Source organism: Anopheles merus, chromosome 2L (assembly GCF_017562075.2).
Source record: "Anopheles merus strain MAF chromosome 2L, AmerM5.1, whole genome shotgun sequence".
Classification (NCBI taxonomy): domain Eukaryota; kingdom Metazoa; phylum Arthropoda; class Insecta; order Diptera; family Culicidae; genus Anopheles; species Anopheles merus.
The window spans coordinates 33,245,207-33,266,402 of record NC_054083.1 but is presented as its reverse complement, the minus strand read 5'-3'; the positions used below and the strand labels follow the sequence as shown (position 1 = coordinate 33,266,402).

The 21,196-nt window shown below is 47.7% G+C and overlaps 7 protein-coding genes across 9 annotated transcripts; 4 read left to right on the top strand and 3 right to left on the bottom strand.

Moving 5' to 3' along the window:
* Positions 1–1,414: 1,414 nt before the first annotated feature.
* LOC121594011 (glutaminyl-peptide cyclotransferase-like) lies at positions 1,415–4,917 on the top strand. 2 transcript variants are annotated; one of them, XM_041916843.1, is made up of 3 exons: positions 1,415–2,051; positions 3,594–4,383; positions 4,456–4,917. In XM_041916843.1, exons 1-3 carry the CDS (start codon positions 1,971–1,973, stop codon positions 4,641–4,643), a joined length of 1,059 nt encoding a protein of 352 aa, XP_041772777.1. In that variant the 5' UTR covers positions 1,415–1,970; the 3' UTR covers positions 4,644–4,917. The 2 variants fall into 2 exon arrangements, with proteins under 2 accessions (XP_041772777.1, XP_041772779.1); XM_041916845.1 differs by lacking the exon at positions 1,415–2,051 and adding an exon at positions 3,416–3,518.
* Positions 4,918–6,125: 1,208 nt separating this feature from the next.
* Positions 6,126–7,780, top strand: LOC121594034 (E3 ubiquitin-protein ligase TRAIP). Its single transcript, XM_041916902.1, has 2 exons — positions 6,126–6,385; positions 6,454–7,780. The coding sequence occupies exons 1-2, from the start codon at positions 6,273–6,275 to the stop codon at positions 7,691–7,693; spliced, it is 1,353 nt and encodes a 450-aa protein (XP_041772836.1). The 5' UTR covers positions 6,126–6,272; the 3' UTR covers positions 7,694–7,780.
* Positions 7,769–8,510, bottom strand: LOC121594035 (60S ribosomal protein L29). The gene is made up of 4 exons (XM_041916903.1): positions 8,409–8,510; positions 8,284–8,343; positions 8,106–8,170; positions 7,769–8,014 (listed from the first exon to the last, which is right to left on the bottom strand). The coding sequence occupies exons 2-4, from the start codon at positions 8,318–8,320 to the stop codon at positions 7,886–7,888; spliced, it is 231 nt and encodes a 76-aa protein (XP_041772837.1). The 5' UTR covers positions 8,321–8,343; positions 8,409–8,510; the 3' UTR covers positions 7,769–7,885.
* Positions 8,511–8,830: 320 nt separating this feature from the next.
* Positions 8,831–11,271, top strand: LOC121591469 (eukaryotic translation initiation factor 3 subunit J). Its single transcript, XM_041911981.1, has 6 exons — positions 8,831–8,998; positions 9,252–9,337; positions 9,612–9,716; positions 9,801–10,113; positions 10,182–10,321; positions 10,409–11,271. Exons 1-6 carry the CDS (start codon positions 8,983–8,985, stop codon positions 10,469–10,471), a joined length of 723 nt encoding a protein of 240 aa, XP_041767915.1. The 5' UTR covers positions 8,831–8,982; the 3' UTR covers positions 10,472–11,271.
* Positions 11,272–12,900: 1,629 nt separating this feature from the next.
* LOC121591470 (transcription factor BTF3 homolog 4) lies at positions 12,901–13,721 on the bottom strand. Its single transcript, XM_041911982.1, has 2 exons — positions 13,607–13,721; positions 12,901–13,522 (listed from the first exon to the last, which is right to left on the bottom strand). Exon 2 carries the CDS (start codon positions 13,482–13,484, stop codon positions 12,996–12,998), a length of 489 nt encoding a protein of 162 aa, XP_041767916.1. The 5' UTR covers positions 13,485–13,522; positions 13,607–13,721; the 3' UTR covers positions 12,901–12,995.
* A 236-nt stretch (positions 13,722–13,957) lies between these two features.
* On the top strand, positions 13,958–17,335 carry LOC121591467 (peptidyl-prolyl cis-trans isomerase FKBP8). 2 transcript variants are annotated; one of them, XM_041911980.1, is made up of 8 exons: positions 13,996–14,060; positions 14,182–14,210; positions 14,502–14,878; positions 14,950–15,333; positions 15,462–15,629; positions 15,702–15,791; positions 15,874–16,014; positions 16,104–17,335. In XM_041911980.1, exons 3-8 carry the CDS (start codon positions 14,522–14,524, stop codon positions 16,182–16,184), a joined length of 1,221 nt encoding a protein of 406 aa, XP_041767914.1. In that variant the 5' UTR covers positions 13,996–14,060; positions 14,182–14,210; positions 14,502–14,521; the 3' UTR covers positions 16,185–17,335. The 2 variants fall into 2 exon arrangements, with proteins under 2 accessions (XP_041767913.1, XP_041767914.1); XM_041911979.1 differs by lacking the exon at positions 14,182–14,210 and having other exon boundaries at positions 13,958–14,060.
* Positions 17,336–17,407: 72 nt separating this feature from the next.
* Positions 17,408–20,711, bottom strand: LOC121591466 (presequence protease, mitochondrial). The gene is made up of 2 exons (XM_041911978.1): positions 20,603–20,711; positions 17,408–20,534 (listed from the first exon to the last, which is right to left on the bottom strand). Exon 2 carries the CDS (start codon positions 20,519–20,521, stop codon positions 17,468–17,470), a length of 3,054 nt encoding a protein of 1,017 aa, XP_041767912.1. The 5' UTR covers positions 20,522–20,534; positions 20,603–20,711; the 3' UTR covers positions 17,408–17,467.
* Between the last annotated feature and the right edge of the window lie 485 nt (positions 20,712–21,196).

Below are 21,196 nucleotides of genomic sequence, written 5' to 3'. Positions count from 1 at the left end.
TTTTGATGTGTATGGTGGCGACAGGCAATATGAATAAAATCGAATGGAGTTGACATTTCATTTACTGAAAGACGGCGGGTGGCCGAGTGATCGAAACACTTCCAGTGGACGCAAAAATCAACCACCGTAGCCGCAATGCCATTACCATTATCAATAACCATATCGATAAAGATACCACCATAGAAACACACAGAAACCAATCGTAATCGATCAAGAACCGCAACCCATAATTTGATAATTGTGTTTTTACGTTTTTACTCCACATATGGCTCTCACAAAACAAAAAACTTCGGCAGAGATTCTGTGCGGAAAAACAAAACGGAAGCAAAAATAAAGAAATATAATTAACATTAACGGTCAATGATTTCCTAACGTTCATTATGAGCCATTTTACATTCATAAATATTTAACCAATTCCGTAATTGAACCCTTCTAATGGCCGATGCGACATAGACACTGGCTCATCATCATTTGCAAGCATCCCTAGCACCCGAAACCAGATCAGTGGGATGAGCAAACGGAACATCCTTCGAACAACGATTACCGTCCATCACAAGCAAGACCACAACATCTCATCTTCCTTTAAACATTCCACAGCATCCCGACGCTGTCCGCCACAAATCCGGTCCTGCTCGTGATGATGCTCCCTCCTGTATCCTTGAGCCGTCCTTTAAGACAGTTTTCCACATCCGTCTTTCATGCTCTTCCCTCACTCCTTGCTCATCACTCTCTCCGTCACTGTTGCTCGTCGGTGTCTAAACTATCGGTCCTTGCTCCAGTTTTTCGCAGCCATATCTACCATACAGATGCTGTTGTTTGTTCGATTTCAGGACGCAGATATCCTGCCTCATATTGCTCCCACATTCGCATACCCCACCACCTGCTGCTCACCCACCAACGGTGGCATCTTGATTTCCGATATCTTCTTTCCGTTTTAGCCCGTCTGCCTTCTTCGCCCACTGGAATGCTCTTTCATTCCATCAAATGGAGTAAACTTTTACTTGTCACGCTCTCGCTGCTCTCGCTTCTCGTTATCAGTTTGTAGTCCTTAAAATGTGATAATGCATGGTTGAGCGCCCACGTGCCTAATGGTTCAACAGTGCGTTGCCAGGGTAACTATGCACAGTCGGAATCAAATTATTATTTCTAGAGCTTGATTAGACGTTACATTCAGCCAAAATTACCATCTATAATGATGTTAATGAAATAAATGTTTTGTTAATTATTTCAAAATTGCATGAAAAAAAACCTTAATTTCATCGTGCAGTTTAAAATTATTATTTTTAAATCCCACACCTTGATGGAAAAATTTGTCCACCACTGTACTCATGCAAAGGAGGCTGTGTCCAGTGAGGCGACTGGAAATTCCTCACATGCATCGCACCGGCAAGCCCTCTGTCCGTACCGTTGTTAACCCCCCAACAGCAATGGAGCAAGACGTAAAAACTGTCCCACCAGTGCCAGTGATGGTGGGGAGAACACAACAGGGTGGCGTCTTTCGGCGTGTTCCCCTAGAGCCAGACCAAGCCATGCAGCAGTGAGTGTGCTGTTGGGTAGTGTTCACCATTCGCCGTTTGCACGTCATCGCGCTCGGTCGGTTGTTGGGTAACTTTCACTCCGTGCCACACAGTAGAGTACCTCGATCGTGGTGGGGTGTTGTTGTTTTGTGCGTGATTTTGTAACCTCTGTGCGTCGGCTACGTCATGTAATAATGATATACAGTTTCGGTCGCTTGCAAAGCTCCATTCTATTCTGCAAAGTGTGATACATTTCAGCAAGTTTAGCTCACTACTTACCTGACACAAAACTGCGCAAAGGCATGAGCAGCTTAGACTTGGAGTAATTCGTGTTTGTGCGTGCTTGTTTGTGTTTGATTACGTACGCAGCTTCTAAGACAACCGGCTTGTTATCAGTTTGTAAAGGAAAAAAAACATACACGATTAAAGCATTAAAACTCTTCAGCAGCAACAATGTTCACCAGCAGCGGAATGTGGTGTCTACGATTCGTTTCCTGCCTTCTAGTGACCTTCACAGTATTGCCAATGCAACAGGTAGGAATCGTGTGCCGATTGATTGTTTGGTGGGAGATTTCAGCCAAGCCCGTCCGTTGCTCACAGTGTGCCATGAGATCCGTTTCACTTTCAACACATGGTAGCTAACGCGAAGGGATGAAATCAACTGTGACCGCTATCAATTAAAATGAAATGCTTTGTTGTTACTTTTCTACTTCAACATTTTAAAACTTTTGCCTTTTAGATTAAATTAACAAACGGCAAAAGCCTTACATTGTTTAAACATAAATGAAAAGCCAGGCCAAGTCTCATTCAGAAATTTGAACATGGCGGTGAAAAGCGATGACGCTAAATCTCGCAATCTCTTATCTTATGATTATATAAAATATTTAAAATAAACAAATTTAATAATAATACTTAGATAACATATAAAATAGTACAGAATTTACAATCTCCTTTTAAGCTTAAAATGGAGTTTAAAGCCATTTTAAACTAATCATATTACAGAATACATTTTATTCCCTTTCACTTGCTTCGCACAAGAAAAAAGGAAACTACCGGTGAAGCTTTTGCCTGGAGCTGATAAGCACATACACAAACGTTTTTGTGCAGCAGCCCACCCACACACGTAGCAGCACGAGCATACATTATCATTAAGGCTCCCCGTTGGGGGTGGTTTTGTTTTGCTGGTGGGTATGCTTTTAACTGTATTGGATAAAACAGTCCTTGCTCTTCGCAACCGGATCGATCCTTTTGACTTGTTTTGCATCAATAGTAAAACAAGTTGCTGTATCATATTTTAGCAACTTTTAAAAGTGTATTTATATAAAATAAAGATTAAAATAGATCATTCTAGCGATTTAAATAATAAATATTTTAATTTTCTTTCGCAAGTGAAAGCAGAATCACGATGCAATTTCCTACTGCTGAGCGAATGATTAGCATAGAATGCAAACGAAAATATGCAAAACCCCTCCCCCATTGCATCCAATTGTTTGGCACATGAATGTACCAAGTGCCGAGTTCAATGTACTTTCAACCGAGCGGTATCATATTGTTAAGGCCGGGGGACATTGTCCGTACTCGCAAGTGTAATTTCGATTTTCACTAGCGCATCTGGCGGCGACTGGTGGAAGCTTTTTTTGGTCATCGAGGGAATGGTCATGCCGGATCTCAAAATTAAGTAGTTTTTTCATCGTTTTTTGACGCGAAAATGGCTGAAATACTTGCACAACATGTTTATGTATCAATTACAAAGCTTTCTCAGTCCAGTTAAAGTGAAAAACATGGAAAAATAACATATTTTCTGGAACGGCTCCAAATTGTTTGGCAAAATGCTTCGGTCAGCCGCCGCCAGATGCGCTAGTGAATATAAAAATTACACCACGGAGTACGATCAATGTAGCCCGGCCTTTCTGGTGCAACAAGTTGTCCATTAAATGCATGCACGTTTCCCGTCTATAATACATTCCACGAGCAGCCTCGCATCACTTACTCTTGCGAAACGTGAACCTATCTCTAATTTTCTTCTAATTATTTTGTTGTTTTTATCTCTAAATCATCGTTTTTCCTACTTTACAGACCACGGCCCAGCTGACCCTCGAGCAGATGAGAATAGTGTCGACCCGCACGAACGAATCGCATTTCGACAGCATGCTCAAAAGCATCCTCAAGCCACGAATCGTAGGCACCGCCACACACAGCGAGGTCAAGCGGAGCATCATCAAGGAGCTGAAAACGCTCGGTTTCACCGTCGAGCTGGACGAGTTCAACCAGAAGGCACCGCACTTTGGCATGCTCAAGTTTACCAACATCGTGGCCAAGCTAAATCCGGCGGCCGACAAATACCTTGCCCTGGCCTGTCACTACGATAGCAAATACTTCCGCGAGCACGCGTTCGTCGGTGCGGTCGATTCGGCCGTTCCCTGTGCGATGATGCTGAATCTGGCCAAAACGACCGAATCCGCGCTGAAGCTGTTGCGCAACAATACGGACCTCAGCCTGATGCTGCTGTTCTTCGATGGTGAGGAAGCGTTCCGGAAGTGGTCCGCAACGGATTCACTGTACGGCTCGAAGCATTTGGCGACCAAGTGGACCACGGCACCGTACGTGTCGAAAGCGCTGGGAAAATCGATGCGTGAGATTGATCGCGTTCAGCTGCTGGTCCTGCTCGATCTGATCGGCAGTGAGGATCCCAAGTTCTACAACTTCTTCCCCAACACACGTAACTACCACCGGCGGTTGAGCAAAATCGAAAACAGCCTGCGTGAGAATAAGCTGCTGGTGAAGGATCCCAAGAGTGGACCCATGTTTCTCGATCAAACCCTGTACAATCGGATCGAGGACGATCATCTGCCGTTCTTGAAGAGAAGTAAGTTTAAACTCTACAGATTTTCTTCAGAGTTTTTTTAAAATATTTAAAACTACTGCCCCTCTCCTCCAGATATTCCAGTGCTACACTTAATTCCGGTCCCATTCCCGAAACATTGGCACAAGCCGGAAGACAACGAAGCCAACCTCAGTCGACCGACTATCAAGAACATCAACGCCGTGTTGCGGATATTTACGCTGGAGCATTTAACGTTCTGCAATAGCAAATATGGACGACCCGTGCAGACATGCTTGCAGTAAAACGATTGCGGTGGCAATTATTGCAGTCATCGCATGAACATACTAAGAATTTGATCTCAGCGTGTCTATTGGCGTGTATTGCTTAACACGGTTACACCTTATGTGAATTTAAAAGTTACATATTTCTATTGTGTGTATTCTGCGCGTGAAATCGCACCACTGTTTTGTTTGTTTACGTACCATTTGATAACATTCATGAATGTATAACAGTTATTTTTTAACTTTCGACGGTTATTTAATTTTAAATAAAGTAATTGTATGTACGACTTTTTCAGACGATCTTACTGATCAATAGCAATCCGAAATTAAATAATTTATTCGTTCCCTATCTCCAGATTTTCATGCCGTCTTCATTTATCGGAGGACTACTAAAATTTGCAAGGAGGAATAGTCCTCGAATGAACTTCACTAACATATGAGCATTTTAAGTCATAAACACATCCTTCAGGATACTGTCCCGTATAGTGTAATGGTGAGATATAATTCGGGAATTGAAATATAGAGAAGATCATAATCTCAGGGAACGAGTTATTGAGGCAAAGAGTTGTTAGTAGACCTGCTAAAAAAAAATCCGATCTAAGGAGGGGGTTTAACATACGGATAAGCGACCACACTTTTGTAGCCATTTCCCTCGACCGTTGATAGATCGGGCATTAAAGTTAGGAAAAAGGATTTGGCTTCTTCGTCCTTCCTAGCCCGCATGGAACTCAAAGCACTCCTAAAATCACAGGCTATCTTTAATAATGTGAAAACAACCTGCTGATATCTTGTTGTCAGTATCTTAAGGAGCATATCTTGAAGGATATAGAATTTACTCATGGCTTGATCAGGAAAAACAATGTGGCAATGTGGTAGCGATTCGATGAAATGTACATAAAAACGCTTGTTGATCTTCAATCCATTTCAATATTGAACATCACCCACCACTGCACATAAATTACTTAACTTAATATAACAAAATTTAACTTCATTAGTCTAGCTTTTGTTGCTCTACCAAAAAGATACCTCATTTATCGCGGGCTATCGAATGTTCGTTGGATGTGAAGAATGTGTAGCCCGACAGGAAGTCTCTTAACCACCCATTTGTAAACAAGCTTGAATCACATTATCATACAGAACGCATTCTACAAACACTTGATTAAATTGGAGTTGAGCAAAGCTCCCGAATTTACTACATTTCCAAAATCGGCACCACTCTGCAATCAGTTGAAAGTGTGTGTGTGTGTGTTTGTTTTCTGCCTTGCTTTACTATGAAGTATACAATTCTCTCCTGTAAATACACACTGACATTTCAACATTTCAAAATCAAAACAGCAGTTTTCGAAAACATTGAATTTTCACGAATAATTACGATATTTTCTATTTAATTACTCTATACAAGGCAAATAAATTAAAGTAAAACGCATGTCATCACATACAGAATGATTTTCATTACAAACAAACAGCCGCTGGTTCCTGTAATCGATTGTAGAAGGCTATTGTGTTGCATCTCACATCAGCTGAGCTGAACAACAAAGCGAAGAAGAACATCTAGAAGCAAGACTGTTTTGTTGAGAGACGGACGCGCGCGCGCGCGTTTTTTAACTTTATCTTGTTTACTTATTTTTACTGAGAAATAATACCATTAGTATGCATTTAGCTTGTCCTATTTGTTCGGATTTATTTGTACCTTCGGCCGAAGTAGACATAACACCATGTGGCCACATGTTTCACCACCTGTGCCTGCTGCAATGGCTGGAACGGTAAGACACAGATCACAAGCTGCTCTGCCTCAGACCGCTGTTTTCTAAATCCAATCAATTACTTGTAGCTCCAAAACCTGCCCCCAATGCCGCAATCGTTGCACCGAAGCAAGGCTGGTCAAAGTGTACTTCAACGTGACGACGAGCCTCGACACCACCGAGGACAATGCTGCACTGTTCGAAAAGTTGGACAATCTTACGCTGAAGGTGCGCGAGCAGCAAAAACAGCTGAAAACGTTTGAGGAAAAAGTGACGGAACATAAGGGGGAGCAGAAAAAGATGAGGAAAACATTGCTGGGCCTGGAGGAGGAGTTGCGCACCAAGAACACGGCCCTGTTTGCGCTCAAGCACGAGACGGATATGTTGAGGGGCGATCGGAAAATGCTGGGCAAGGTGCAGGAAGAGCTGGAGAGCGTGAAAACGAAGCTACAATCGTACGCGGTGGTAAAGCAAGCGATAGAAGCGACCGCACAAGAGGTGGAACAGATGCTGACAAGCGATATGAGCCGCCAGGCGGTGATCGCACTGGCCACTGCACTGAAACGTGAGCTACAGGCGCAAGAGATCAAGCGAAAGGAGCAATCCGACCGGCTGAAGCGTCTGCAGAACGAGCTTGTCGAGGAGCGGAGAAAGCGAAAAACGCTCGAAGACAACCTGTCCACGTGCGATAGTGAAATCTACCGGCTGGAGCAACTGCTGAAGCAGAAGGCAAAGGAAGCGTCCACCAACACGTCGACCGAGGAGAGCATCGGTTCTCCGGACGGTTGCGTACCGAACACGCCAGATCAGCGGCCAACCGTCGGCCGGAAGCGTCCAATGCAGGATCTCAACAGTAGCACGCCCTTGTCGGAGAAGGTGCGGAAAATAGTCAACTCTAACTCACCGTACCTACGGGTCAAGACGAGCAGCATCGGGCTGGCGCCACTCATGCGCGGAGGCTTAAGTGCAAACCCCCAGTCCGCGGCCAGTGTCGCTGCGGAGCCGAAGCCAAAGCCGGGCGTAAGTCTGTCCTCCAAATATTCCATCTTTTCCAATCCCAGGCTAACGGCAACGGTGTCCGGGTTTACCACGAAACCCACCGTCTCCCGGCCTGTACATAACGAAAACCACAGCGAAAGGAAGGAGCATGAAGAGGCTGAAAGCACAGAACCGCTGGCAGGACCACGCTACAAGCTGACTTCCGCCACCGTTACTGCCCGGCTGAAGTCGGGCAAGCTTACCAGACATCCTTCCACGGTGAGCAGCAGCGTCAAGACGGGTGATTTAAACGCAATATTCGATCTAGATGTAGATGATATCATTGAGTGAGAGGAGCAGCTGATACTCTACCAGCCTCTATCGCCGGGCGGGTTTTGCTGCGAGTCATTTGTAATAAACTATTTGTTATACTTTTAACGTAGCTTTTTTATTCACCCACAATCGCACGGTTCACATGTCGCGAGCACGGTTATGGAAAATATGTACGGAATGCACGGCACCGTACTGTGGGGGGGAAGGTGTTTACAGCTTCACCGGGGCGGGCTGTCCGGCGTACTTTGCCTTACGCTCCTCAGCGCGCTTCAGCGACTCCTCGTGCGAAACGTTACCCTTCTTCGAGTACCGCAGGTTGCGCAGGAACTTCTGGCACATCTGTAATGTGGATGCAAGGAAATAAGCAATGTCAATTGGACACCGAGGCGAGTCATTTCGCTAGATCTTCCGGTGCAAGGGGACTACTTACACCGCGCTTGGACTCATTACGCTTGCGCTTGGGCTTCTTGATACCGTTCTTGTGAGCCTTTTGGTCTGCAATAAAACAGAAACAGTAACAGGATATTAGTATTACAGAAAGGTAAGTGGCACCTCCATTTGGCATACTGCCGACAAGCGCACCGAACATCCGGCGGCATTGCACTCACTCTGATTGTGATTGGTGTGATTCTTGGACTTGGCCATCTTGGCTGACTTTTCGCTTACAGCTATAAAGAAACAACGAACTATTAGTGAGCAATTAGCAGAAACATTAAAGCACTAAGAAACACACCTGAATCAGAAAATTCTTTTTGATGATACCAAAAACAACCTTCCAAGCGAAAGTTGGCAACCGGAAAGAGAACAGAATTGCTTTGACATTTGGGATTTCTGCTCACGGAAGCAGAACTGTCAATCCGCGCGTCAAAAACTGGTATAAAAAGAGGTTGCGCTCATCTTTGCTCGCTTGGATGACAAAAGTTTTTCATTTTATAATTGGCTATGAAAAAGAAATCTATCTACAAATTGTGTTCTCGAACGAGAAACAATAATAAATTGTTGCTGGTTTGCTGTAAACACAAGCGATTAGTTCTATTTATTTTAAAATATCATTCAACCAAATTAACGTTTGTACACCACGCGATCATCGACGACATCATTGCAGACTCATGTGTTCTGTCTCCTTCGAGAACTGTCAAGACGACAAGAGAAGAAAAAATACACGAAACGTCGAAAAAGAAAGGCAAAAGTTATCCACGACGTTTGCTCAGCTTGGAGAAGGGTTTTCTCGAAAGGAAAAGATACAACAATCCACTGGCGGAAGGTGAAACGTTGCCAAAAGACGACTTTCTAAGCGCTTTTGCACGATGGAGGACGATTGGGGTAAGTGGTGATCGGTGCAACCCAGGTGGCCACATCTTCCATGGGTTTCGGTGCATTCGCTAGTGCCACGGTGACACGGTGTGATAATACACCAGGACATTCCGACCCGTGGGACGGAAGCAGTGTTTGAAAATGGGGCACCCCACATCCACACAGTGCACACCAGACACAATGCACTGTGCACTGTGGGTGGAAGGACTATAAATAATTTAGCTCTCGCTAACGTAACACCGTTTACGATGCATCTTTGCAGAAGCACTGGCCGAACAGAAGGCCGAGCAGCTGTTTGCCAAGGCCGACGTGAACAAGTGGGCTGGCGAGGACGAGGACGATGTAAAGGTATGTGCCGATCGAGCGGGAGGGAACGTGCCTGCGTGTGCACACAAGCACTGCTGGTTTGGAGGGTAGAAAGTGGTGGTTTGGGAATGTGTTCCAGTTCCAGAGTGTGTGCATGTGTGTGGTTGGAGTCAACGACGTGATTACCCCCACCCGTAGCAAAAACTGCACAATAGCGCACGTCAGCAGCGACGAATGCATTGCGGGAAATTTGCCCGCCTGCAGATTTGACTAAAGATTTCTTTCTTTCTTTTGTTCTGTGCAATTTGTCTTACAGGACAACTGGGAGGATGATGACGAGGAGGAGGAGAAAAAGGATGCACCCAAACAGGAAGATACACCTACGAAAAATGCCAAACCTAAGAAAGCTGCCCAACAGAAGGTTCCAGAAAACGCAACTCCCGCTCCATTCAAACTCCTCTAACCGGTTATGTTGTGTGTGCGTGTTGGTTTGTTTTGCTTTTAGAAACTCAAAAAAGAGGACCTGGAACGACTCCAGCGGGAGGAGGAAGAGTTTGCGAACATGACGCCGGAACAGCAACTGGCCGAAAAGCGAAGGCTGCAGAAGCTGCAGGAAGAAAATGACCTGAAAACGGCCATGGAAACGCTAGGCATCACACCAATGTCCACGGGCAACGGTATCGATGGAATGCATCCGACCACGAAGGAGGAGTTTACCGAACTGGCCGAAGCGATAAGCAAAAAGCTGGCCAACTACCGTGCGAGTACGGAATATCAAGGCTTTTTGGAAGAACTGCTGCTGAAACTGTTTGCCAGCCGTAAGTATTGCCCGTGGTGGCATCTCTAGCATGCTAACAATCTAACCCGTATGCTCTCTTACCCGCAGTGTCGTCCAATAACATTCGGAAAGCTAAAACCACCCTAGACAACTTGTACTTGGAAAAGCAGAAGGTCGAGAAAGGTGACAAGCCAAAGAAGACCAAAGGCATCAAGGTGAAAGCGAAGCTGCGTGTCGAGGGTGAAAATGTGAGTATATAAAAGTAGTAGAGCACGAAAAACGCTGGCACCAATATGCTAAACTCAATTTCTTGTGCTTTCACCTCCTTTTCTAAGACTACTTTGAACGAGTATGAAACCAAGTATGATGATTACGACGATTACGATGATTTTATGTAACGGTCCATGCTGGTGCACATGTCGGTTGGAACCAACAGCATCAATGTCGTCCATGTCGTCATCGTCAGAATCAAACAACCATCGCCATCATCATCGCCGCTTAGCCAGAACCAGTGGCAGGGGGAGCAGTGTCTTGCAAGAAGTTGATCGCCGTCTCGAGCAGACCGTGGTGTGGTGCTGGCCTGGCACTACAGGATAGGAGAAATTTGAAATGCACACACACATACACGCGCGCGCACACATATTCAATATTATAAAGGATAATGTAGGATGTATAGAAGGACTATTTACTTTAGCTCTGTGTGAGTGCGTGTGTGTGCGTGGGTAGGTGTTTGTGTGGGTATGTATCCTCAATGTTAATCGATACACAGTTTTGTTACATTTCAACTCGTTTTTTGATAACTACTACTACTACTCGATACTACTACTAGCATGACAGTCTTAGAAAGTCGGAGTCAGAGCTCCAAACGAGAGGGAGGTGTATAGGATAGAGAATGGGTGTGTGCGTGTGCACGCACAAAAGCATAAAAAAGAGGAAGCAGGAAGTGTGCATACCAACATAACTGATAACAGTCACCAGCTACCAGGATTTAAACAACAACAAAGAAAAACTCTTACCTTCACGTTTGGCAATTACTCTGTAGTAGGTTCGTTCTAGAGAAGCGTATAAAAAAGGTTCCCCACACACACACACATTCTTAGGACATATATGCCACAATAAATCTTCGAGAGCAATGCAGAAATCGAGAGACGACCAATTTGACTGTAAATAAAACGGTGGAGATTGCGAGCGGACAAGAGTTCGATAGTTGCCTCCTTTTTTTTCTAATTGCTTGTTGATGACCTTTTATCTTTACTTTTAGGGGTATGAGGGGAAACATGCAGGACGAAAAGAGTCTGATTTTCATAATTGTAATACATCCTTAAAATCCTTAAATCATGAAATTATATATAATTGAGTGCATCCTCAATGTACTTGCTATGGATCGGCAGGATCGATATTGGCCCCTGACCATGTGGTCCTTAATTTTCCAGCCAAAACAAGCGCGCGCAGTAGCCTCCCAATGCGGAAGTAATGCTACACACACACACACACACACACACACAAACACAGCCACATGTTGTTCTCCCATGCGCCATCGATGTGCGTATATCCGTAGCAATCAAAACAATCAGGCGCTAGCGTGCCCCATATAATGTTTATGGTTTCTTATCAGGGAGAGGTATGTGCCTTTTGCGTCGCTTGTGGTTAACCGCATTTCCGACTGCCCGATAGAACTGCAGCCCACTTTCTTTTGGCCAGCGACGAAGCGGCAATGGAAAAAGAACGCTGCTCAACTATTTTTAGCATTATTGATTGCCGGGTGTACATAACCTCCATTTGCAAGTTGACAGATGGTGCGCTGTTCCGAAGCACAATGCGGGGAGCCTGCAATGGGACGATTTATTGCATTTTCCGCCATTCTGCTCTTTATTTTTATTTGTTTAACTTGTATTTTATGCATTTGTTTAGTAATGTTTCAGATGCACATACGCAGAGGCGTCTCAATTGTCCAAAATGCGCTTCTTCTGACTCATCACTTAACCTAACTTTTCCGCGCAATGTGGATTCCGCCCATTTGTTTCATACTTTCGTGCACCTTTGTGCAATGAAACAGAATCCAAAAAGTCCATAATTTCTCACATTTGTGGTAGTCCACAACAAAGTATTTAATTCCTGTGTAAATAAGAAGCGTTCCATGCCTGATCAAACAAAAGGTTTGGCTTGTTTGCTAATTGGATGATGCGCTGTGGGTTGCTGGTTTGCTTTGCCTTCGCAAACAAAGTTCACTCGAAGTTCAAGGTCCAACGAAATCCGTTTCTCATTATGCACACATTGTGGAAAGGAAATGAAATTCTCAATGCCTTTACAGTTAACCTACCTCAAAGCACGCGTGCGTCACATGACGGACGGAGGAGATGGTTCAATTAGTTTTTAATTCTTAAAATGTCACCATACTTTCGATCATACATTTTTCTCGGCCGCGGAAACTGCTCCGCACAACTTGGTTGTTCAACAAAAGAAAGCAATTCCATATACCACCATGGGTTTGTAGAAGAGACACTATCCAAAAAATATAAGCTGGCGTAATGCATGTCGGGGCTAGGGGGGGTGCTAGCAAAGAGAATGCCCACACAGAGACACACACACGCACACCCTGCGAAGATGGTTCCGGCGGAACTGCGGCAAGCCGAAATGCACCGTAAAATTGTGATGAGTTTGGCCGCGGGGGTCGAAGGGTAGCAGAGTTGGATGCTCGCGCTATTGAGCGAAAGGTGTGTATGTGTTTTGTTTACCGCACGAACGTCGTTCGGCTTGCCATTTCCAATAGGTTTGGGTGCTTGTTTCCGGTGGCACCGCACACCCGCGAAAAGAAACAAAACGGGGGTTAAACTCTAGCATGGGGGTTGTTGTATTACTTAAGAGCAGAGCCTTTTGTGTGTTTATGTGTGTGTGAGTGCGTGTGTGTTTTAGTTTGTGTACTTAGGAAGATGCGGGAACCTCTGGGGCCTTCGAGCTGGCAGCGGCCGCCTCTTTCGTCTCCGCCTCCTTCTTCGACACCTCCTCAAAGTTCTCGGTGAGCTCCGGCACGTCGTCATCCTCTTCGGCGGCGGCCGCCGTCGCCAGCTTCTTCAGCTGGTTCAAACCCTCCGGCCCGAGCTGGGAGATGATGTTGGGCAGCATTTCCGTGATCATTTTCGTTTCGCTGTGGCCGGTGATGGCGAACGTGTTGGTGCCCAGCGAAGCCTGTGTCTTTGGGTTGTTGAAGTGGATCACCGAGCCGTCGTTTTTGATCATGTTCACCTCCTCGATGCCGGGGATCGTGTTGACTCCGAGCTTCTTCAACGACAGCTGCAGCTTCTTGTCGTCGACGGCCGAGCTCGTGTGGACGATCTTCTTCTTGCGGCGGGGCATGCCCTTGCCGCCGATGCGCACCTCGCTCTGCATTTTCTTCAGCTTTTCCGGATTCATCCTGCTTCGGTCACACTTGCTGGCGCGTCGCTTTTACACTGCAATCGGGTCGGAAAAAGGGGTGCGAAACAACAATTAACCAATGAAATTTACACTTTGGTGCCGGAGCTACAGAAACGCACATGTGAAAATTGAGGCAAACGCCGTAGAAAGAATCCCCACAGTAGACAAATGAAAAATTTGACACCGTCAGACGTTACCTTTGACAGCGAGACGTTTGCCAGTGACAGTCGTTGCTGCTTCCCGCAGACGTTAGAATTTTTCTTATTCTCTGTTTCCTTTGTTTCCAATACATTTCATTTAATTGCTGGTTTTAGTTCCAAAAAACTCAGAAATATATTAAGAAAAAAATATCATCTAAGTTTTTCATCAGCTGGGTATTAAAACCACTTTCGAGACAATAAAAAACAACGCGAACGACCCTACAACTGTCACTGGGCAGCACCATTTGAATCTTCGTCGAGTTTCCGTTTCATCGTGTATTATTTGCCATTTCATCGAACCTGTCAAACCTGCACCATTAGCATTTGTTTTTCTTGTGTCGCTGCGGGTAGGAAAACTTTCGTTTCGTTGCAGGTAAGTCGTTTTCTGTGTGAATTTTATTTACATTCGATGCGTGTTTTCGCCGTTTCGCGCGGATAAGTGCGCCCCCCGAAAAGAAGTGTTTTGAAAAGAAAGTATCCACTGCGCCTTCCAGAATATTCGTTGCTGCCCATCCGCCTTCAGGTAGCAAATCCGAGATTCTAGTGCCATTTTTGACGACGTCATTGCGCAGAAAGTTCGACGGAGGCCACAGCGAAAGCCTGTTTTGTGTCTGGTGTTGTAATAGCGCGGGTCTTCGGGAGGGTTCGGTCTGGAGGGGGCACGAAAGCTGCTATCTACCACTCGAGCGTACCACGGGTCGGGGCTGATTGCGTGATAACGAGGGCTTTGTGCGATCGCTTTCTAAACACTACTGCTGCATCATCCTCTCGCTTTACCCACTCTGTATCGTTCTGTGTTCCCGCTCGTTTGCAGCTAACTTCGCGTGAGTCATCATGGATGCGGAAAAATCAAGTAGCAGCTCCTTCGAAGATTTGTCGAATCTAAACGAGCAGGAGCGTGCCGAGCTAGCCTCATCGGTGCCAGCTCCCGCAGAAGTAAACGAACAGCCGTCTACATCCGAACAAAACGACAAACCCGAGAGCGAAGCGAAAGCAACGGAGGAAAGCGAATCGGAATGTATGGACATCCTGGGCAATGGGACGCTGCTGAAGAAGGTGCTGAAAAAGGGCCGATCGGAACTGCGGCCCGAAAGCAAAGATCTGGTAACCGTCAGCTACACCGGGCGTCTCGAGGATGGTACGGTGGTCGAGGAGCAAAACAATGCTGTGGTGCAAATTGACGATGTGGAGGTAAGTACGAACAATAGTACCATTTATCGCATTGTCATTAATTCCCATCCACAACCGTCCCCATTGGGCAGGTGGTGCAAGGATTAGATATGGCGCTGAAGCTCATGAACGAGGGCGAGGTGGCGGAAGTGATCGTAAATCCGCGCTTCGCATACGGCGAGCTGGGGGTGAAAGATCCGACCGAGCAGGATCCGGTGATACGGACCGTGCCACCGAACGCGACCATCACCTACACGGTCGAGCTGGTGTCGATGCGGGAGGAAAGCGACATCGAGGCGCGAACGTACGCGTCGCGCAAGGAAATCGGCAACAGGAAGCGATTGCGCGGCAACTTCTGGATGAAGCGCCAGGAGTATAACTTGGCCATACAGAGCTATCGCCGGGCGCTCGAGTATCTGGACGATACGGTCAGCGCCGGTGGCATGATGGAATCCGGCTCGGCAGGCTCGGTTGAGGTAAGGCAAAGGCGAAGGGAAAGCAGAAACAAAAAGTGCATAGCGCTCTTGTTTTCCGCTTATCGTCAAATGCCCGTACGTACTGGAAGGGGGCGCAACTAATTTCTCTACCCGGTTTTCCTTATCAGTTGTCCACCGCGGAGCTGCAGGATTTGCTGGAAGATCGTATGAAAGTGTACAATAACCTCGCGCTGGCTCAGCTTAAAATATCGGCCCACGAGGCGGCCCTGAAGTCGGTGGACCATGTGCTAAAGTGTCAACCGAACAACGCCAAGGCTCTGTACCGCAAGGGCAAGGTATGTGTAGTGCTCACGGCAATAATTAAACAAACTTTTCATTTCATTTGATCTTTCTCTTTCGCAATATAGATTTTAGACGCAAAGGGCGACACGGCTGGTGCTATTACGCTTCTGCAGAAAGCGGCAACGATCGACGTTGACGATAAGCTAATACAATCCGTAAGTGAAACGAGCGAAAGTTGCCCACATGACTCCTGCTGGATGCGGTAATTTTATCTTTTCTCTTCTAATAAATTGATAGGAATTATCCAAACTGATCCTGAAATCAAAGCGTGAGGCTCGCAACGAGCGCGACCTGTACCAGAAGATGCTGGGCCAGGCGCAGAAGCTTGAACAAAAGACAAAGGCTCCGCCAGCCGCCCAAACCACTGAATCGTCCAAGGTAAAGCAGTAAAGGTTAAACGGAGTTAAAAGAGAAAATTTTCGAAATGGGCGCCATCTTAACGTTCGGTTGCTTTTACTCTTCCCCAGATCATGATGTGGGGTTACCTCGTAGGTACGATCCTGATCGGCGTGGTCGGTGTTGCAATGTACCGGTATAATAATCCGTAAAGCGAAGCGCGCCTCTCGACCACGTGCGTCGCTTCTCTGAAAAGCTGAAAAGCGCCTGCGCAATTTTAATCACAAAACTACACAGATGCATTAAACTTATCGAATAGTGTGCGGAACTGCCGATACTGCGGATCTGCGTTTATCGATCGAATGGACAACCAGCGAGCTAGGTAGATTAGCTGAACCGGGGAAGAGAAAAATCATACACCAACACAAACAAACAAACACACACAATGTATGGTGCATTTTTTTGTACTGGCAACGACGCGTAATAGAGGAGGAGGAGGAGGAGGAGGAGGAGGAGGAGGAAAAGAGATATTTACTGCAGTTATAATGGTACGGGAAAGAGGTGGTGCATGAAAAAGGGTGCAAGTACACATTGCAATTGCAAACTGTGAACCTTTTTTTATTCGACTCTGGTGTGGGTATGGCTTGCTTGCCGAAAGGGCACAGTAGCAGCAGTGGTTCGAGTTTTTAAATCATCCTTTAATCCTGCCTGGTGTGCACCAATACCCATATGCTATGCTGGGTATTTGCTTTTGGCTACCTGGAAAAAGGACACAACTTATCCTCGAGACACAACAGGGACATTTACCGGCTAGGGAAAGGACATGTTCGACCGAGTAAAGCCGTAATGTTTGAAGACAATTATTTGGGTTACACTTGCAGTAGTGCGCCAGTACAGAAAGTGTGCAATACGGTCGCTTCCGTGCCGTTCATCTCGGTCATCTTCAATGGTTTTAAACAACTAGGGCCGCGGGCCTAGAGTGCCGCGCAGCAAGAAATACGGACAAAAAAGGCGAAACGATGTTGTTTCTTCCATTTAAACTCTTCCCCAAAAGACACGTGGCTTTCGCGCGGGAAAGCGATTCGAAACAGAGAGAGGGTAGGACGTAGGACAACATCATTCCAACGTGGGCATCCTGCATTTACGGAACAACGGCGGAACGGTGGAGGGAAGGGGGTCTCTTTTTTGTACGTTCTATAAAATTAGCAATCGATTTTCCGGTATCATTATACTCTCCCTTAACATGAGAACGTAGGGTTTAACATGCGTAATAATGGTTTTTTTGTGAGCAATTTTTGTTAGTGTTTTTTTTTTGTTTTCCATCAGTAAATTATGCAATCCCATGTATACATAAAGAAAATGATGTTTTACGTGTCTCTCCTTTTGCTCGATGAATGTTCACAGGAATTGAAATGATGGACAACACACACCATACGATAATTTCAAACAACTAAGTAGAACATCATGTTTATTAGACCACAGCAACATTTTCTCCTTATTGCAACGCAAAAGTCGTCCAGTTTTCACCGTCCTTCGAAAGCTGCTTGTTTTCCGGTCCGAGCACCGACTTCCCAACCACCTTCACCGCGCCCGGCTTCAAATAGTGCTCGTTAACCTCCAGCAGCAGGTCCTTGCCGACGTCCAGCACGGCCGCACGGTGCTGCCCGAACAGCTCGTCGGAAATGCCCTGCCGGAACAGATCCATGCCCCGCTCGAGTGGCGCAATTGGCACGTCCAGCTGCTGCAGCACGCCCAGCTTCGCCTCGAACAGCGTCTGCTCGTCCATCTGCGGCACGGTGCGCATGTTCCACCCGTACGCCTCATCGAACACGTCCAGCGTGGCGCGCGAGTTCGGATCGCGGTAGCTGTAGAAGTTGAACAGCCCGTCCGACGTGATTTTCGCACCCGCACCGTACGCGCCGTTCTGTTCGCGCACCACCGGCAGCAGATACTTGGCCGACAGGTACTTCGCGAGCACCTTGAGCGGCGCATAGTGGCGATGGGTGTACGGGACGGCCACGATTGACTTGGCGCAGTAGTTGACGGGAATGTTCATGACCGTGTGGCGGCATTCACCCGACGGCGTCGTCGCCAGCGGCTCCGAAACGTTCCAAACCCTCGCCTGCGTACTGCGCACGGGAATGCTGTCGATGAACTTGCCGTAGTGCTGCACCGTTTGCTGCTCCGAGGTGGGCGTGAAGTTAAGTGCGCAGCGCATTCCCGACTCCTCGAACAGCTTCGCAATCGAGCGGCATTTGTCCAGAATTTCCTCGGCCGAATGGCGCTGGGCCAGATCCTTCATGAAGGCGAGATGCTCGATGCCCATCAGCCGCTCCCTTAACCGGCCCGCCTCCGTTACCAAACCGTTTGCGTTCTGCATCGCGTACATGTGCCCGGACTGGGCGATACCGACCGACATCTCGGACAGGTAGTTTTCCAGCAGCATCTCAAACCGCTTAACATCGTTCAGCTCGAGCTCGTTGAAAATGCGCCTAAAGATGTCGAACATGTCCGGCACGTTCTTGTCCAGCGCGTACGTGCCGAGGTACAGCCCGAACTCGTACTGCTGCATGTTGTGCACGTTCTCCACCAGATGCGTGGAGAAGCCAATTCCCGACGTTTTGGAGCTGATCAGCTGATCAAACGCCCGGTAGTCAATGCCCTTGGTTCCGAACTGTGTCACGATCGTGTTGAACAGTGGCAGAAGCAGCTTTTGCTCCGTACTTAACCCATTGACGTCCAGGATGGCCCGGAAGTACACGACGCCGTTGGTGTCCACGCGGCACAGTTGCGTCGGAACGTTCGTTACTAGCCGCTGCTCGACGTTGGTTTCCGGTAGCTTTTTCTCGATCTCGTTCAGCTTCAGACAGGGCAGCACGTCCGTGTTGGGATGCGCCTTCTGCGATTCGGACAGTTCGATACCTTCCCGGTAGATACGTGCCCGGTCCGATTCGTTCAACTGCGATACTTTCGCTTCCAGATTCTTGCGTTCCGCGTCCACAAACTGCTTCTCGTAGTTTTCGTCCGGCGACATCGTCATCGTCAGTCGATGCTTGTTGTTGCGGAAGTAGTACTCCACCTTGTTCTGCAGGTATTTCGGATTGTTGGCCATGTTTTCCCTCAGCTTGGCCACGGATTCGCTTACGTTCATGGCGCGTATCAAATCACCGTCGTGGTTCCACAGCGGCGTCAGATTGAACAGCAGACCCAGCCCGAACCGGCTGGTCTGGTGCTTCATCGTCAGCTCGATGCTGTGCAGCACGCTTTCGATGTGGGCCGGCTCGAACCCCTTCGCGATGACTTCCTCCACCGTGCGGTCGAAGATTTGCGCCACCCGGTCAAAGTCCTCCACGGCCAGATCCTGCAGCCCGACCACAAACATCGTATCGCGGATGTGCGAATCGAACCCGGTCAGCTGGTTGTAGCCGCCGGAAATGTTCGGCTCGATCAGGTTCCGGTAGAAGAACGAGTTGGGCCCCTTCACCAGCAGCTCGGTCAGTATGTGCATCAGGAACGTTTCGTACACGTCGGTAATGTCCGTCATCAGGTACCCGATCGCGATCTGGTTCTGCTTCTCGAGCGGTGCGCCCATGTTGTCGTATCGGCAGCGCACGTGGTCCTTCTTCGCGCTCGTCCACCGCTTCTGCGGCGGTATCACGCTGTACCGCGTGTCGATGCGCTCGAAATCCTGCAGATACTGCCCGTCCACGAACGCCATCGTTTTGTCCAGATCGAAGCAACCGTAGCTGAAAATGCGCGCATTGCTCGGATGGTAGTACTTGCGGTGGAAGTCCACCAGATCCTGATGCTTGAGCGACGGTATGTCCAGCGGATCGCCCCCCGACACGTAACCGTACGTATGGTCCGGCAGCAGCTTGTTGAAAAACTTCTGCCCAAACACGGCCGAATTTTCCGAAAATGCACCCTTCATCTCGTTGTACACGACGCCCTTGAACACGTACTCCGACTTGGGGTTTTGCAGCTCCGCGTGCTCCAACCGCCAGCCTTCCTGCAGGAAGTCCAGATACTTTAGGTTCGGCCGGAACGCTGCATCCATGTAGATTGCCTGCAGATTCCGGTAGTCGATCTCGTTCGTCGAACTGAACGGGTAAAGCGTGTAGTCGGGCCCGGTCATCGCGTTCATGAAGGTGGCCAAGCTGCGGTTCAGCATCTTGAAGAACGGATCGCGCACGGGAAACTTCTGCGACCCGCACAGCACATTGTGCTCGAGGATGTGGGGCAGACCGGTCGAATCGAACGGCGTGGTGCGGAAGTTGATCGAAAACACGTTGTTCGTGTCCTGCCGGTCCACGTGCAGGTACTGCAGGCCCGTCTTTTCGTGCTGAAACATGTACGCCGTCATGTTGAAGTCCGCGATATACTGGGCCTGGGTGCAGACGAACCCGTGGTATCGGCTGCCCGGACGGTACCGGTCGGATGCTTTGATGTTCGCGAGCACGACCGGGTTCACTTTCGGTGCCGGTGTCGACGAATGCCAGCGGCGGCTAACGACGAATGGCCGCCTCAGCGACGATGCCTGTCGCAGCATGGTGTAGGTGATGCTGGATCGAAGTTTAAAGTAAATGGTTATTTTTTAAAAGCTTTTAAGACTTATTGCAAGATTACTTACATTTTCTTTCGCACAACAACTACGACCAAGCACGGAGCAATTTCATAACAAGACTGGAGTGTTGCGACGATTTGACAGCTGATTTTGCGGACGCAAATGTCAAATGTTTTGGACCACGATGTAGTCGGAGTAGTGATGGGTAAAGTTGGCAAAAATACGGAGTCGACTCCGATCCGAATCCGATAATTTCGGAATCGACTCTGGAAAGTAGGTCTGCCCAGCATCATCCGGAGTCGTCTGGAGCCAGCCCGAGTCGTTCGGAGTCGTTGGGAGTCCGAGTCATCCGGAGTCGGCCGGAGCCGTCGGAGTCGTCCGGAGGCATCCCGAGTTGTTTGGAGTCGTTTGCAGTCAACAGGAGCTGCCGGGTTTAATGTGCTTTTGATCAGGCATTTCATTTTGTTGTGTTTTTTGTCTTTCACTTTGCGCGTGCACTTCGTGTAGAGGCCTTTGTTTCGAAGGCCGATTCCGGCTCCGGATGACTTCGACTCCAAACGATTCTGGACGACTGCGAACGACTCCGGGCGACTCCGAGCTACTTTGAACGATTCCGGACGACTGCAAACAACGCCGGACGACTCCGAACCACTCCAAACG

Excerpts from the sequence above, each read along its gene's own strand:
- LOC121591470 (XM_041911982.1), bottom strand. The coding sequence starts at position 13,484 with ATGAATCCGGAAAAGCTGAAGAAAATGCAGAGCGAGGTGCGCATCGGC.
- LOC121594035 (XM_041916903.1), bottom strand. The coding sequence starts at position 8,320 with ATGGCCAAGTCCAAGAATCACACCAATCACAATCAGA. Across the intron at positions 8,171-8,283 it reads TCACACCAATCACAATCAGA|ACCAAAAGGCTCACAAGAAC; the intron begins GTGAGTGCAATG and ends GTTTTATTGCAG. Across the intron at positions 8,015-8,105 it reads GTAATGAGTCCAAGCGCGGT|ATGTGCCAGAAGTTCCTGCG; the intron begins GTAAGTAGTCCC and ends TCCACATTACAG.
- LOC121594034 (XM_041916902.1), top strand. The coding sequence starts at position 6,273 with ATGCATTTAGCTTGTCCTATTTGTTCGGATTTATTTGTACCTTCGGCC. Across the intron at positions 6,386-6,453 it reads CTGCTGCAATGGCTGGAACG|CTCCAAAACCTGCCCCCAAT; the intron begins GTAAGACACAGA and ends AATTACTTGTAG.
- LOC121591467 (XM_041911979.1), top strand. The coding sequence starts at position 14,522 with ATGGATGCGGAAAAATCAAGTAGCAGCTCCTTCGAAGATTTGTCGAAT. Across the intron at positions 14,879-14,949 it reads TGCAAATTGACGATGTGGAG|GTGGTGCAAGGATTAGATAT; the intron begins GTAAGTACGAAC and ends CCCATTGGGCAG. Across the intron at positions 16,015-16,103 it reads AAACCACTGAATCGTCCAAG|ATCATGATGTGGGGTTACCT; the intron begins GTAAAGCAGTAA and ends ACTCTTCCCCAG.
- LOC121591466 (XM_041911978.1), bottom strand. The coding sequence starts at position 20,521 with ATGCTGCGACAGGCATCGTCGCTGAGGCGGCCATTCGTCGTTAGCCGC.
- LOC121591469 (XM_041911981.1), top strand. Across the intron at positions 9,717-9,800 it reads AGAAAGCTGCCCAACAGAAG|AAACTCAAAAAAGAGGACCT; the intron begins GTTCCAGAAAAC and ends TTTTGCTTTTAG. Across the intron at positions 10,322-10,408 it reads TGCGTGTCGAGGGTGAAAAT|ACTACTTTGAACGAGTATGA; the intron begins GTGAGTATATAA and ends TCCTTTTCTAAG.
- LOC121594011 (XM_041916843.1), top strand. The coding sequence starts at position 1,971 with ATGTTCACCAGCAGCGGAATGTGGTGTCTACGATTCGTTTCCTGCCTT. Across the intron at positions 2,052-3,593 it reads CAGTATTGCCAATGCAACAG|ACCACGGCCCAGCTGACCCT; the intron begins GTAGGAATCGTG and ends CCTACTTTACAG. Across the intron at positions 4,384-4,455 it reads TCTGCCGTTCTTGAAGAGAA|ATATTCCAGTGCTACACTTA; the intron begins GTAAGTTTAAAC and ends CCTCTCCTCCAG.